A 15400-nucleotide genomic window follows, 5' to 3' on the forward strand; every position below is an offset into this window, starting at 1 on the left:
ATCACTCATTAAAAAATTCGTGTAAAATATGTATCCCCAGCCATAAAAGAGCATTGCTTCCATGAAAAGCATGAATGTAGCGGCGCCACGACTATATAATAAGTTTCCATCATTTTATTAAAGATCTTGTTGACCTATGTATATTTAAGAATGCACTAGTCTTTTTTTTTACTTTTACTAAAGCGTAAAAATTTTATCATCGATATGAATATAATACATTAATGATATTTATATTTCTAGTTTATTTCAATTATATTTGCATGGTCTACAAAGTGATTGTGAATTATGTGTTAAATATTTCATTATAAGAACTAATTTGTACCCATGACAAGAAAAGATATTAATGAATCCTTACTAACATTATAAATGCTAAAGTAACTTTGTCTGTCTGTCACGCTTTCATGCCAAAACTATTGAACCTATTTAAATGAAATTTGGTAAACAGATAGTCAAGACCCTGAGAAAGGTCAATGCTAACTTTAATGCGAAAGAAGGATTGTCAGGAGTTGACGCTGATGATTAAATATAAATATAACATTCAAAGTTTCTAAAAATGTTACCCTTAAGTGAGTAAAATAAAATAGCGAAATGAAAAGTTGTATGGAAATTAGTCATTTTTTAAGCTAGAACGATGAAACATTTTTCTTTGGCTTTATTAAATATTTTTCCTTTGTGTTATGATAGTTGATAGTCTAGTTATAAGATGGACATCACTAGTTGTAAAATAATGTTGGCACAACACTAGGCGTTTTGCAAACAAATTGTAGATTCACATTTCTAGCCACGTCATTGTAAGAACGTATTAAATATATCTTTATAGTATCAATCATAAAAGTATATTATTTGGTCAAACCAATACAATTTGGTCAAGGTCACTATTCCACGCGAACAAAATCGCGGGCAGAGCTAGTAAATTGTAAGATTTAAGTGGGCGTACATTTTCAACATGTAGCAATTTGATTGAGATTTCATCAGAGGAATCGTCATGGTTGCCAGTTTCCGTGTTACACTCTCGCATGCCTATTACGGTCTAGTTGTGATGTGTACCATCAAAGATGCTGCGTACCTACTGCTTACAAATGTTTGTATATTATTTTGTTGCAGTTGTACTTTCCAATTAAATGTAGCTTACTTGTAGAAAGCCACGCAGTGTTTACTCTAACAGTGTACTGTTCTCGAACCTAAATGTTTTATATCAAAAGATTCTATCTACATACACTCTTTCATACTGGTTTGTTTTGAATTACTAAAGAACTGCGCCTTATATTTGTCGTGACTCCGTCTTGTTTTCTTGATACTGATAGAACACAGCGTATGTCCGTCCACGTTATATAATCATTCTTCATGCTTTTTATAAAATGGTCTTTTCAGCAGTTTAGTTGTTAAAATATAACAAACTAACAGACACACTTTTACATTTTATTAATAATTAACGATTAGAACCTATTCTTTACCAGAAACTAATGCTGGAAATCGTACATATTATGATTTCTAGCATTAGTTGCTGTCTGTACCAATAAAATTGTTAAATATTTAAATTCCTCACCTTCTCATCTTCTTTCTCTTTTTGGATCTTTCCTTCTAGTTCTTGGATCTTCTCTTCTATTTGTTCTTTCTTAACCTCAGCACCACACAAAGTAGCTGCAACTTGCCTGTTGGCCGTCTCCAATTCTTCCTCCAAATTTTTTATTCTTGCCTCGAGAACCTTCTTTAATTGTGCGGTTTGTTCTTCTATTTGCTTCTTTTCACCTATAAGTCTGAAAAGGGAATAATATACATTTTTAGCATGTGGGAAAAATATATATTTAAAATGTTACGTTACATAATGTATAAAATATGTACAGATATGTGTCACGTCATGAATATGAATTGAAACTGTATACTGAACTGGACGTTAGGGAAAAATATTAATACGAAATATTTTACATTCATAAGCGTCCAACATGAATAATTAACTTTTGATTTGATTTGATATGTTTTTTATGAAGATATTTAATACAATTTCTTACCACATACTTTTTCGTACCATAACTCAAATATCTTTTTTTATACAGACCCTGGCTAGACAATACAATTACATAAAAAAATAATATCAGCCATGTAGAACAGCTGAAACCTTTTCTGAAGTGTATCATTAATTACCCCATTACCCATCAGTAATTCATTGTTTTATGATACTATAACGTTTGTTGAATGAACCCTACATGAATATTAACATGCCCAAATTTCAATCGATTTATTTTAATCCAATGTATCAGGTATAGACTATAGATTATAATAATTACTTACTTTGTTATCTGTTGTTGTAAATGCATCACAGAAGGAGCCGGCAGTGTGTTAATATCATTCCAAACAACTAACGCTCCACAGGTTTCATCTTTGTGCGATTCTTGCTTCACTTGAGATATGAAAGCTTTCGTGTCTGTACTGTAGGAGCACATTCGGTTCATTAGAGCACGCTGAAAATAATTAATAATACAATATTACATTCATGTTGTGTGCTATGAGAATTCTTTATTATGTAGACTAAAGTTCTGTATACAAAAAACAATAAAAATTTGTAAAAATTACAATATATTTTACTAATACTATAATATAATATTATAAACGAGAAAGTTTGTGAGTATGGATGGATGTCTGTTACTCTTTCACACAAAAACTACTGAACAGATTTTAATGGAACTTTACAGTAATATAGCTTATACGTCATTATATTTCACGCAGGTAACCGCGGGCACAGGTAGGAACTACGCAGCCACTACGTCAGCAACAATTCAATAGACATTTGATTAGAAAGAGCTATAAACCGGACTCAATTTTTCGTACATCATATTTAAAGAAAATAATTTAATTGTATTTTAATACCAGCAACTCGCCTTATCTCCACACAGAGCAAATATTGGTATAAATAGAGAATTTCATATTTTTTTTAATAATATAGGGTTGTTTAATTGTTGTTTAATAAAATATGTTTCATAACCTTTTTCTTTCTATAGGTGAAGGAATTTTTAAGATCGAATAGTCATTTCCTTACACCCTTCTATAATGTTTATTTGGACTCGTATAACATAATACACACTTAAGTAATATGTAGTAGGCAATAATTTAAAAGTTGAAAATGAAATGAAGACACTATTAAACCATTTTTTATTATGTTAGATACATATTTAAGTTTCCCATGTCTTGATTTTGTTTTCAACTTTTATATTATAAAAATATATATCTCTATCTTTATGTATAATATATCTACGTGTATTATAAAAAAATGTTACACATTATTATTATTTGAGTAATGATTGTCATCAGTAACACAAATCATACCTGTCCACCTGTAGATAAGCTAGCTCCAATAGTTTGCACAACATTCCATGCTATCAGCGCTGGTACTGCTTTCTCGAGTTTATCTAACCTTGTGAGAAGCTCGTTCTAGAAAATGAAAAAAAATGTAAGGCACAATTTCATAGACAGATGCTTTAAATTACAAATGAGACATGTCTATATGTACCGGCATATCTATTTGAAGTAATTATATAATTTATATTCACAATTAGACAAAAATAAATCCCTAAGTTAGATACCTGACAGGAATATAAAATTAAGTTAACTGAAATTAAATTAATTAAGTTAAATTCAATTAATTAAGGTAAGTTAAATTATGTAAGTTAAGGTATACTATTTATGTGCTGTTTGCTTCTATGTTAGAAGCAAACAGCTTTCTTGGACTATTAACTACTTCAATCTGAATTGTAAATATACTCACTTCTCTTGTTTTTAAAGCACATTCCCTCTTAGAGAGCTCAGTCATCAGCCTCTCAGCCTGTGCTCTAGAACATTCCCTCTGCTCCGTCATGTCTCTTAATTGCGCTGAACAGAGCTCATAGTCCATCTCAAGTCTGCAACAAACAAAGTCTTCAATAACAGTACATAAAACCTTAACGTTAACGTTAACTTAACGTTGATGGCTTGAGACTATTGAAAAATGTAATGTACAACGTTATGAATAGTAATAAAAATAAAAATGAATACACAAAGGTCTTTTGTAACATTCTACTAATTAGTAATAATAACTTTATAAATAACACGTCAAGGTTCCGAAACATATGTGAACTAATAAACTTACTAATGTACCTAACACATTATCAACATATAACACCCAATATCTCGATATAGTCATTACAATATATTATTATTAATGCGTAAAAACTTTATACCTCTTTTTATGAAAATTGCGCGGACGAAGGAGTATGAAATTTCGCACACTTAAGGATTGCAGAATGCTAATATTATTTAAAAACTAGGCATAAATAATACATAATCAATAAGAAAACATAAAGAAGTATAGTCTTTAATAATAGATCCTTAATAATGTTCAACTTTTATAATATAAATATTTATGGTCGAATTTCGACCATTGGGTGACCACGATCAAGATAAATGTACCATCTATACTATGTGTACAATTATTAACAATCTTGTTAACAGTTATAAATAGTGTTGTAAACTTACTGTTGCCAATGTAGACGAGTATCATTTTCAATTTCTTCTAATTCGCAACATTCCTCTTCTAACCTCTCATATTTGTCTTGGAGTACCAAAAGCTGCGATTCGAGATCCTAAAACAATTTTCAAGTTAGAAAGGGTCGTTTATTTAAATACTATACATTAAAAAACTATGCCAAGTTTGGCTGACTCATTCGCCATAGCGAGTAGCTAAACATAGTTATTTACCTGTATTCTATTTTCTAACAGAAATTCCTTCTGCAACCTCTGAGCTAACTTGGATTCTTTAACGTCCTGTGCTGCTTCATATATAGAGATCTTTCCTTCCAAAAACTTTAGCCTCCTCTCATAATACTGTTTATGTTTTTTCCCCAACTTCACGCACCTGCACTCCAGGCCGTCGCCATCCTCCTTACTACTTAATGTCCTATTTCTAACACCTTGCCTTTCAAGTTTCTCTCTAATACTATTCAGTCGTTGTATTTCAGTGTTTAGTTCACCTGTGTACTCGAAACTTTCGTTGACGTCAGTCTGAGTACTTCTTGACTCGGTTTCGACACCTTCGAAGATTCCACTTTCCTGCAGTATATTATTGGGTTTCCTTTCTTCGCTACACAGACTCTCGAGCGACTCACATTTAAGACCTTTTTGTTGATAAGGTGTGACTGTAGCGATTGCTTTCTGAGTTTTGTGCGATGGAATGTCAGTTTCGGATTTCTGTTTCAAATCACATATTCTTTTCGGTTTTGTCTGTAAATACAGAATAATTTTAGAATTTAAGCTAAAATATTTGTCATTGAATTGTAATGTCAAATAAATGACAATATGATCCAAAGAGTAAATCGTTTTCAAGTACTGAATACTGAATAACAAAAAATACTTTTTGTTATAGTAAATGTGAAATTAACCTTTACAATAACAAATGAAATTAATTAGCAGAGGGAGAAAATATCTTACATAGAACGTCTGAAAAACATTGTTTTCTTCAAAATCAAATTCAGTTTTTATAGTTTTCTCCTTTTATTTCATATTGGCTTATTAAAAAGGAATTATTCCATAGACAGTCAAATATAAAAATAAAAGGAAATATAAATAATATGCTAGTTATACAAACCTGGTAGCATTCATCTTCGCTAACAGAACTGCTCAACGCTTGAAAGTTATAAAGTAACATCAGGACTTGCTCCAAACACGTTCTGTCTTCCGCCGAAGCTGCATTAAGAATCATCTGCTCTAAATGCTCCTTAACGGGATTACTCTTCAATGAGTCACTGGTTTCCGAGTTTCTATCTAGAATGTCGGCTAAGACCTGTGCCTTGGCAAAGTCCTCTTTAAAGTCGTCATGTGGCGTGCCCATTTGTCGCCTGATATTGCATGGACTGCTAGGAGTATGCGGTGATTTGTACCCTGAATCCATCCGTTTAAGTTCTGGCGATGCGGAGTCTTTGATGCGGGAGCCAGGGGACACGCAGCCTGAGTCAGAATCTGTTAGGTTGTCCCTAGCACCCTGAAAAGAAGTGTATTACTTTAATACAATTTTAAAGAATAATATAGCTATTTTACCAGACTTCAAAAAATTCAAGAGGTTCTTATATTCTTGATGTATTTTTTATAATGTGTTGCCTTAGATGTGTATGATTTATTTAATTTATTTGAAGTCCTAAGTTATTCTTAATCTTTTTTGTGTACATAGCAAATTTTAATTTATAGTCAATTTTTAAAATATCTCTAAGTAATCTTTGACTAATATGAGTTGTATAGAACTTTTTAAATTGAAGTATCTAAGTAATCTTTGACTAATATGAGTGGTATAGAATTTTTTAAAAATGAGTTGTATAGAACTTTACTTATTAGTTGATAACTACCCATATTATAAGCTCTTCTTAGTTTGGGACTAGATGACGCTGTGTAAATTGTTCTGGGCTATTTTTATAATCATTTACAATTGCAGATGATAAGTTAAATTAAGGTTTATATGGTTAACACATTTTGCTATAATTATTATCTGACTACAATTGTAGGCAAAAATTTAATGATGGTATACACTGTTAAAACATTTTGTTCTAAAATATAGTACATAATTTTATATTTTCTTCTAATCGACTTAATGCCAATAGTATCTTCTGTACAAAGTACTTAGATTATTAACATTAATGTAACATGATATCTTATACGGGCCTAAATTGCTGAGAATCACAATAGGGGATCCACTTGTTTGCAATTGTCCATTTATCCATTTCATCCATCTAGGGATCCACTTGTGCATTGTTCCTAGATTATAATATACACCTAATAATAAAGTAACTATACTGGCGACCTGGGTGATCTAGATTTAGCACACAGTCTTGTTCCAATAATCGTCCAAAAATTTCGACTGACGAGTATTTAATTATTTTCATTAGCTATTTAGCCTCAATACAAGTACTTGGGGGGAAGGAGATAGTTAGTTAGTTTGTTTGTTTGTTTGTAATACTTTATTGTACAATAATATTATAAATAAAAGGACACAATTGACTTAGAAAAAAAAAATGCGTACAATGGTGGACTTATCCCAGAAGAGGGATTTCTTCCAGTCAACCTTTGAGTTACTGAGAGGAATTGCGCAGTGGTGGGAATAGGTACAATAAATAATACGCGTCACAATGACATATATAGACAATAATATATACAGAAAATACACAAAAATATATATATAGTTAGTATTGTGGCAACCCATTATCCAAACCATCATTATTTACCCATTGCAATGTACCATTTCAGGTTAACCTCCACGCAGTCTGGAAACAATCGTTATAAGTTACTGGTGAATTTGTCACGATATGCTAACTGACCTGACCTCATGCTCGTCCTATCATACTCCACTGGTGCCAGCGTATACCGTTAGCGCAGGCGGGTGAACCATACGATTACCATCACTTAAAAAAAGTACAAGTTCTTAGACTAAAACTAGGAAGGGGCTGACAGATTTCTTTACAGTTACACTTAGGTAACTATTATAAGTCACCTCGATTAAGATAAATGCAAACAGGCATCATTTCAATAAAAAGACGTGCTATTGTTTACCAAATATTCTACATATAAAAAGACCGAATTACGTCATAGACTAATATAAGCTAATAACTATGTAAATACTCATATCTAGACATCTACACGTAACAACCTCAAGTTGAGTATCTGTGAACATATTTATTTATTTCATATATAATTGAAGAGCCACGTTCTTGTCGGTGGAGCTCTTGCCACTTCTCACGATCTTCCATCATTCTCCTTAAATGTTGGTACGACACTACTCCTATATTGGTTTTTATTTGCTTGATGTAGCTGTGCCTTGGTCTTCCCCTCCCCTGATTTCTTGTATTTTTGTCTCATTAATTTCTTAATCTTAATAATATTATAAACGTGAAAGTTTGTATGGTTTTTTTGTTACTCCTTAACGTTAAACTACTGAACGGATTTTGATGAAACTTTACAGTAATATAGCTTATACATCAGAATTACATATAGGCTATATTTTTTAATGAAATTTATGTGAAAAATAAATTAATCATAAATTAATCGTGCCGTATCTCGTGTCCTAACATTTTGCCTCGCCATTTTTTATTTATTGCACACAATTTTATACAAATGAAATCAAATGTAATCTAGAAGCCGTCTAAAAAAGTGGGGAGGGGTCGATAATAATCACGAAATATCACAAGGGTTAGAGGTTGTTGTAGTACATGTATTTATTTTTCCGTCAAACTCTCGATTTCTATACCAAAAAGCGGCATGTATGATATACTTTTATAGAAATAAATTTGATAATACTTAATATCCGTACCTATTTAAAGATAATATTATAAAAATTCTAAGATACTTTATAGATAGTAAAATATACGCAGTTAGTTTTAAACTTCACCACTTGGAGGGGAATGGTTAAAAAAGAATAAAAAAAATACGTGAATGGCCCTTTATTCATGTAGCAGTCTACATGAATAAAAAATTACAGACACATAATATATTAAATCTACCGCCATTTCTGAAAGTATACATTACATACTTAGCACCTCACGGGACAAACTAACCTCGTACAAGTGCGAGATTTTAGACTAAAATAATAAAATTCAAAAAAACACTTATTTACACTTTATTTGAGCGTTTGTGAGAGCTAATCTCACCTACGGCTTGACTGATTTGTATGCGATTATTAGTCAGGTATTAAGGTAAGCATACCTATTCTAAATTGTTAATAAAGAAAATCAAATTATAAACTTGTCATTCCGAATACCACGTGCTAGAAGTCACTGGCTCTGCTATTAAAATAAACCTAATTGTATCGTCATATTCTTGATCTATGTGTGCTAACCATAATGAAGCAATATGTATACACAGCAACATAAGGAAACAAAGTGCCTCTCATAAAGGATGTTGTACTACGTTAATAGCGCGGAGGAAACGGTTAAGCAACTGTTCTATGCGTAACGTTACAATATATTCTAAAATTATTAACAAGAGCGTGTCGCACACGCATGGATGGAGTTCTGTAGTTATTAATAATCAGTTGTTGAATTTCACAATGTGAGATACAACGTGATAATACCGTATTACCTATTTACCAAGCCACAATGCTTATAATAATAATAATTTTATTTGTAAAAAATTTTTGGTGCGTCATAAGATGTTATTGAAAACATGTTAATTTTCAAGAATCTATCTACTCTGGGCAATGGTCAAAAAGTTCATAATCCATTGATATCGATAGTTCGAACTCTTCTTAATTATAATTATGACAAAGTCGTACTATACCTACTCGTAGAGTTATAAATGAAAAATACATTTGTAAATGTAAACTGAGCGTTAATTAATTAAGATGTGCAATAGATTATTAAATATAATTATAGTATCGTATGTTGGACTCTACACGTACTTCCTGCATTTAGCCTCTAGTTTTGGCTGTTGTGCGTATAGAGCCGAGACTACTCAAAATAACCAGCCAAGCTCCTTCCAGAAACGCAGAACCAACTGGTGAGGTTTTGCCACATAGTACATTCGAGGAAGCTTTCGGTTTACAATCAGAAATCTTAAAACTTATTGTTATTACAAGTACAAAGTGCCACAACGTCTACTCGTAGATCAAAAAAAACATTTGTAATTGTTATCAGAGCCTCAATTAACTTAAAATTGGATATGCAATATATTATTAAATATACACTGTAATTATATTTAATATAATAATTACATCACAGAATACCGAAGAGCTGGCAGCTACCTTGGACAAAGAATTAGTCTAGCTATTCAAAGAGGGAACGCTGCCAGTATCTTCGGAACGTTGCCTAAAGGGACCCCTTTTAATAATATATTTTAGTCATCATATTATATTTTTTTAAGCTTTTTAATTTTAGGTTCTTAGTTGTAGAATTAGGTTATGTAAATACTAGTAATAAATAAATAATTAATCAATTATGTCATTTTGAACAATATAAGTACGTCATTACAGTGTAATATTGTACAAAGTACTATTGTATATCAATTAAAATGTAGAATTTATATTAAAAACATGCACCAGGTTAGCCAAAAATTAAAGAATCAAGAACTGAAATAACAGATACGTTCAATAGGAATAAATTTCCTTGTTTTCGTAACATTTATCGTAGATACTCCGCTCTTACTCATCGCATGTTATAGAGCCTATACCCTTTCACTATTAACGAAATCTAACACTGAAATATTTGCTTAAATAGAACATTTGATAATGTATTATCTAATGCTTATAATTAAAAAGCAGTTACCGAGATTAACACATTCAATCTCAAACAACTAAAATGTTTTCTTTACTAGCATACCAGTGCAACTTCAACATTTATCATTATATTCCGCTCAATTTAAATAATATGTTGTTAAATTACAACTTATATTATATTCTGTAATATAGCTTATTTTACAGTTTAATCATAATCCGTTCAGTAGTTTTTGAATGATAGAGTAATAAACATCCATCCATACTCACGAACTTTCACGTTATTTGTCAGACTATAAATAGATGAAGGGTATGAATAATCAAAAAGTATATTATAAAACACAATAATGCCTGTAATTGTACCTACCACAATAAATATGTACACAATACCTTAAATACGACCTCTCGATCAATAAAGTCTATCACAACAATTGTAATATTATAAATATGTACCGTTGTATTTGATGAAGTGCTTTCTTATATGTAAGTAAGTAAGTATTGACAGTGGAATATAAATTGATTGGGTCAGGAAATGTGCGCGGGTGACTGTGGCCTCTATGGTAACACCATAGTGAGTCACGCGGCGTAGGTACCGCCTAATTTGGATTTAATGTTCGGCTGCCGCCTATAAGCTTTTATTAATCTGATCATGCTAGACTATGGATTATGTGGCTTTGCTCAAATCGATCATATTACTAAATTTATACGACTTTTTAGTTTTTAATTAAATATACTTGATATTTCACTTAAATATTTATTCTATGAGTATTCAGTATCCATTTAGTTCATTAATTTGTGATACTGATATTAAATTTTAAGGCCATGCAATTACATTGCAATTATTCCTCCTTATCATGTATATAAAATTCTCGCGTCACAGTGTTAGTTAAAGGAGTATCCTCCGAAACAGCTTGACCGATTTTTATGATATTTTATATGCTTATTCAGTAGGTCTGAGAATCTGCTACTATCTATTTTTCATACCCCTAAGTGATAAGGGTTGTCCATAACTACTTTTTTTTATTTCCGGAACATACTTTTATTTTTTTATAAAGTGGCATTAAAAGAATAGATACAACCCTAAATTTTCACCCTTCTACCACCAACGCCTATTTTTAATACCTATATTAGTACTTAAATTTATAGGGCAAAAACGTTTGCCGGGACAGCTAGTTTTATTAAAAATGATTCCCATGAGAACACTGGGAATGTAACCTATATCCTGTGCTGAGGTTTAATGAATCCGTACATAGTACCTGATATTGGGTTACAACGTAACATCAAGTGGTTTTGCATATGAGAATAAGAAAAACCCACATTTCAATATTTACATAATAAAAGATGTCGTTTAAAGTTATTGAAATGTATTCATACATTAAATCGTTGATAATGTCACTAGTCTAAATATATCCCACAAGCATATTTGTATATATTAAATATCAAAACATAAATAAATAAATAACCCTGGACAATTAACACAGCGCCATCTAGTCCCAAGCTAAACAGAGCTTGTGTCATATATTATAGACAACGGATATAAATACATAGACACTTTTTTTGTAAATACATACATAATATATATAGAAAACATCTACCACCAACACAAACAATCATACCCATGAATACAAATGTTTATACCGAGCGAGAATTCAAACTTGCTACCAAGCGATAAAAAGCGGTGTATTTGGATTTAGATTTTTTTTTATTTGAAATAAAAAGATCTATCTAGTAATTTTTTAGTTATCTTTAATAATGCGAAAAAAATTCGTTTTTCCGAGGCCTACATATAATTATTTAATATCAGTCGTGGGGTGAAAGTCGGTTAGTACCTAATGTGTACTGATGACCCCATTACTAGCGATGTACCATGTCAGATTCACTTCCACGCAGTTCCCGCTGGAAATCATCATGACAAATTCCTTGTAAATTTGTCATGATGGGCTAACTGACCTGGCTTCATACTCATCTTATCATCCTATACTGGTGACCCGCCAGCGTAAACCATTAGTGCAGGCGGGTGCATTCATTCCATTAACATAAAAAATCAGTCGTGTTTTTATTTTTGCATATGACAACCCTATCCGTTACTAATTTATAGATACTCATACCAAAGCAAACAGCGTCACAAGCGGCTCACCTTGATAACCAACAGCGATATTAGAATCCGTTGTTAAATCTCATATACCTATATATTGCGATGCAATCAAAATATTAATAATAGATAACGTTATCATAATTTCTATTTGCCTACCGGAATAATCTAGACTACTACAGAATTCAGATTGTTAGGCAAAAAGCTGATTGTTAGGCACCAATTACATAGTTTTTATACAGGTAGGCTTTAATTTAGCTCCACAGATACTACAGAATTCAGATTGTTAGGCAAAAAGCTGATTGTTAGGCACCAATTACATAGTTTTTATACAGATAGGCTTTAATTTAGCTCCACAGATACTACAGAATTCAGATTGTTAGGCAAAAAGCTGATTGTTAGGAACTAATTGCATAATTTTTAGACAGGTAGGCTTTAATTTAGCTCCACAGATACTACAGAATTCAGATTGTTAGGCAAACAGCTGATTGTTAGGAACCAATTATATAATTTTTAGACAGATAGGCTTTAATTTAGCTCCAGAGATACTACAGAATTCAGATTGTTAGGCAAAAAGCTGATTGTTAGGAACTAATTGCATAATTTTTAGACAGGTAGGCTTTAATTTAGCTCCACAGATACTACAGAATTCAGATTGTTAGGCAAACAGCTGATTGTTAGGAACCAATTATATAATTTTTAGGCCGATAGGCTTTAATTTAGCTCCAGAGATACTACAGAATTCAGATTGTTAGGCAAAAAGCTGATTGTTAGGAACTAATTGCATAATTTTTAGACAGGTAGGCTTTAATTTAGCTCCACAAATACGACTGGATTCATATTGTTAGGCAAAATCTGATTGTTAGGAACCAATTACATAATTTTTAGGCTTTTATTTAGCACCCCCTCCAGAAAACACATTAAACAATTAAAACTGTCGCCGTATCAAATCGCGGCTGAAGTAATTAATAAACAAATCTATTGAGAAGTTAAACACAACAGAAGAGGATCAGATATATTTGAAAAAAAAAAAGACTAGTCGGCTGTATAAAAAGTGGTTTGTAACCTTTTATTTTATTTGTTTCACAGATGTTATATATATAAATGCATATATTTAGATTGAAATTAACTTAACAGATGCTAATCAAGTTGCTTTGTAAGCTGTTTCGGTTGTAGGCCGAAGTGAGGAAATGAAACTACAGCATAAAAGCATGAATTCTTAGTCCTCTTGAATGGCAACGAATGAGTGATATTATAGGATGTTACAGGATAACGTGATATCCATTCAAATTATATTTAAAAAAACATTACACTCGCAAAATGAATCGTATGAGGACTAAATATATGGCTCTTCTTAAGAGGGTTGATGAAATGACTTCCTCTTAATAGTTTACGCTGGCAAGGCATCAGGGATAAATGATAAGAACTGAAGTGAGTTCAAGTAGGTTTTTCATACGGAATTTTCTAAAAATGCACCAAATAATTTTCAGAAGTAGACGCTCTGCCTACATTGCTAAGAACAATTCCCCAATGATACATTGATTGAAATAGTCTGATGACGGAAGTGATGCAGTCAGATCATTTCACTTGATGAAAAACTATATAGAACTCATGCAGATATGGCTGTATGGGCACAGTGCCCTTTGCCTTTCCTTCAAAGGATAAACAAAAAAAATATATATTGAATAATGTACAATTTCTGAAGCAATATTACCTATTGGTTATAACTCCATAGAAAATAATTTTCCTGCTATATTCTTAACAGAAATACGAGAAAGACGGCCCAAGTGCCGACTTTAATTATTAATATTTAGATACTTCCATAATAATATTTTTATGTATTGTACCGAATATAGTATAAATACCGAAAATATCCGAAAACTTTAAAGCTACACAAACTAATGTCGAAGTTACAATATTTAAAATTATAACATCTCTTTTTAAACATTCCATTTAATGACTTCCAAATTTGAAATTACTTTATTTTTTATTTTTATTTTCGTATAGGAAAGGCAAAATGATTACATCCACCCAGCCATATTGGGTTATATGTTTATAGTGTTTAATGTCCTTCTATTTTTTTTTTAATTTGCATAACTACATTCTTATTTGAAAAATGTAATAATGACAAAATATAGAGTCAATAAATCCCTATTAAAATTGCGAAGGTGTAAGTTTACCTTTTAAATCGTAATACCTTTTTCGTATAGTCAGACGGCCGTGAATCTACACTGTATTAATAATACATATTTTGTTGAATTTAGATTATTTTAGATTGTATATAATTTGATTGTGAAACAAACTATTAATAAGCCTATGTACTTATAGGATAATTATTGTTACGCGTTATATTACAACATTCTTTATTATTTACCTCGATACATAATTATTCATGCAATAAACTGTACACATATTACTAGAGTGTTACTGTGAAATTAGTATATCCAATGTTATATCACATATTGTACACCATTTTCAGAAAGAAATTAAACTATATAATATTACTTATCTTAATCAGAGCTAAGAAAAGTATCGAAAAGTAACTTTCTCATACAACTGGGATGAGTACAACAAACTAAATAATATATTTAATTATATTATAATAATTGCATTATTATACTATATTATAAACGTCACAGTATAATATTATGCTACCCGTGACCTTCTCATGTATAACGACTACAACTTACACAGAAAAGCAAATCACTAATCATAGACAATGTTTTAGTAAAATATTGAATACAATGTAAACAGTTATTATTTGTTTACTTTTAAGCGTAAAATTGAAACACTTAAAAGTAAACTAGTAATAACTTTTTACATTGTAATTGAATAATTCTATTAAAACATTGTCTATGATTAGTAATGTCATGATATTCAGTAAATATTACGAGATAAATACTAGTATTTTCTTAATTCATATACTTACGCGTAAATCGTGTCTACGAAATGCAAAAATTAATAACTAGAACCATAATAAAATTAAAATTATAAAATTTTTATAAATTCAGTTTCTTAAATTAAGAAATAATTAATAATTCTAATTTACTTACATAACGATAATTATTGTTTACTTTTGTATATATCCATGA

The 15400-nt window shown here is 31.0% G+C and overlaps 1 protein-coding gene across 2 annotated transcripts in view; it reads right to left on the reverse strand.

Moving 5' to 3' along the window:
• LOC131850986 (axoneme-associated protein mst101(2)-like) overlaps positions 1–15400 on the reverse strand; it is a 137629-nt gene that overhangs the window by 5314 nt on the left and 116915 nt on the right. For both annotated transcript variants that reach the window (XM_059201407.1, XM_059201408.1), the window contains 7 exons: positions 5615–6007; positions 4729–5250; positions 4507–4613; positions 3761–3893; positions 3322–3426; positions 2290–2459; positions 1547–1757 (listed from right to left, as the gene is read on the reverse strand). In XM_059201407.1, coding sequence (XP_059057390.1) covers positions 1547–1757; positions 2290–2459; positions 3322–3426; positions 3761–3893; positions 4507–4613; positions 4729–5250; positions 5615–6007 — 1641 coding nt within the window. The remainder of the gene's footprint in view (positions 1–1546; positions 1758–2289; positions 2460–3321; positions 3427–3760; positions 3894–4506; positions 4614–4728; positions 5251–5614; positions 6008–15400) is intronic.

Source organism: Achroia grisella, unplaced genomic scaffold, assembly GCF_030625045.1.
Source record: "Achroia grisella isolate CSIRO2021 unplaced genomic scaffold, CSIRO_AGI_Agris_v1 utg780, whole genome shotgun sequence".
Classification (NCBI taxonomy): domain Eukaryota; kingdom Metazoa; phylum Arthropoda; class Insecta; order Lepidoptera; family Pyralidae; genus Achroia; species Achroia grisella.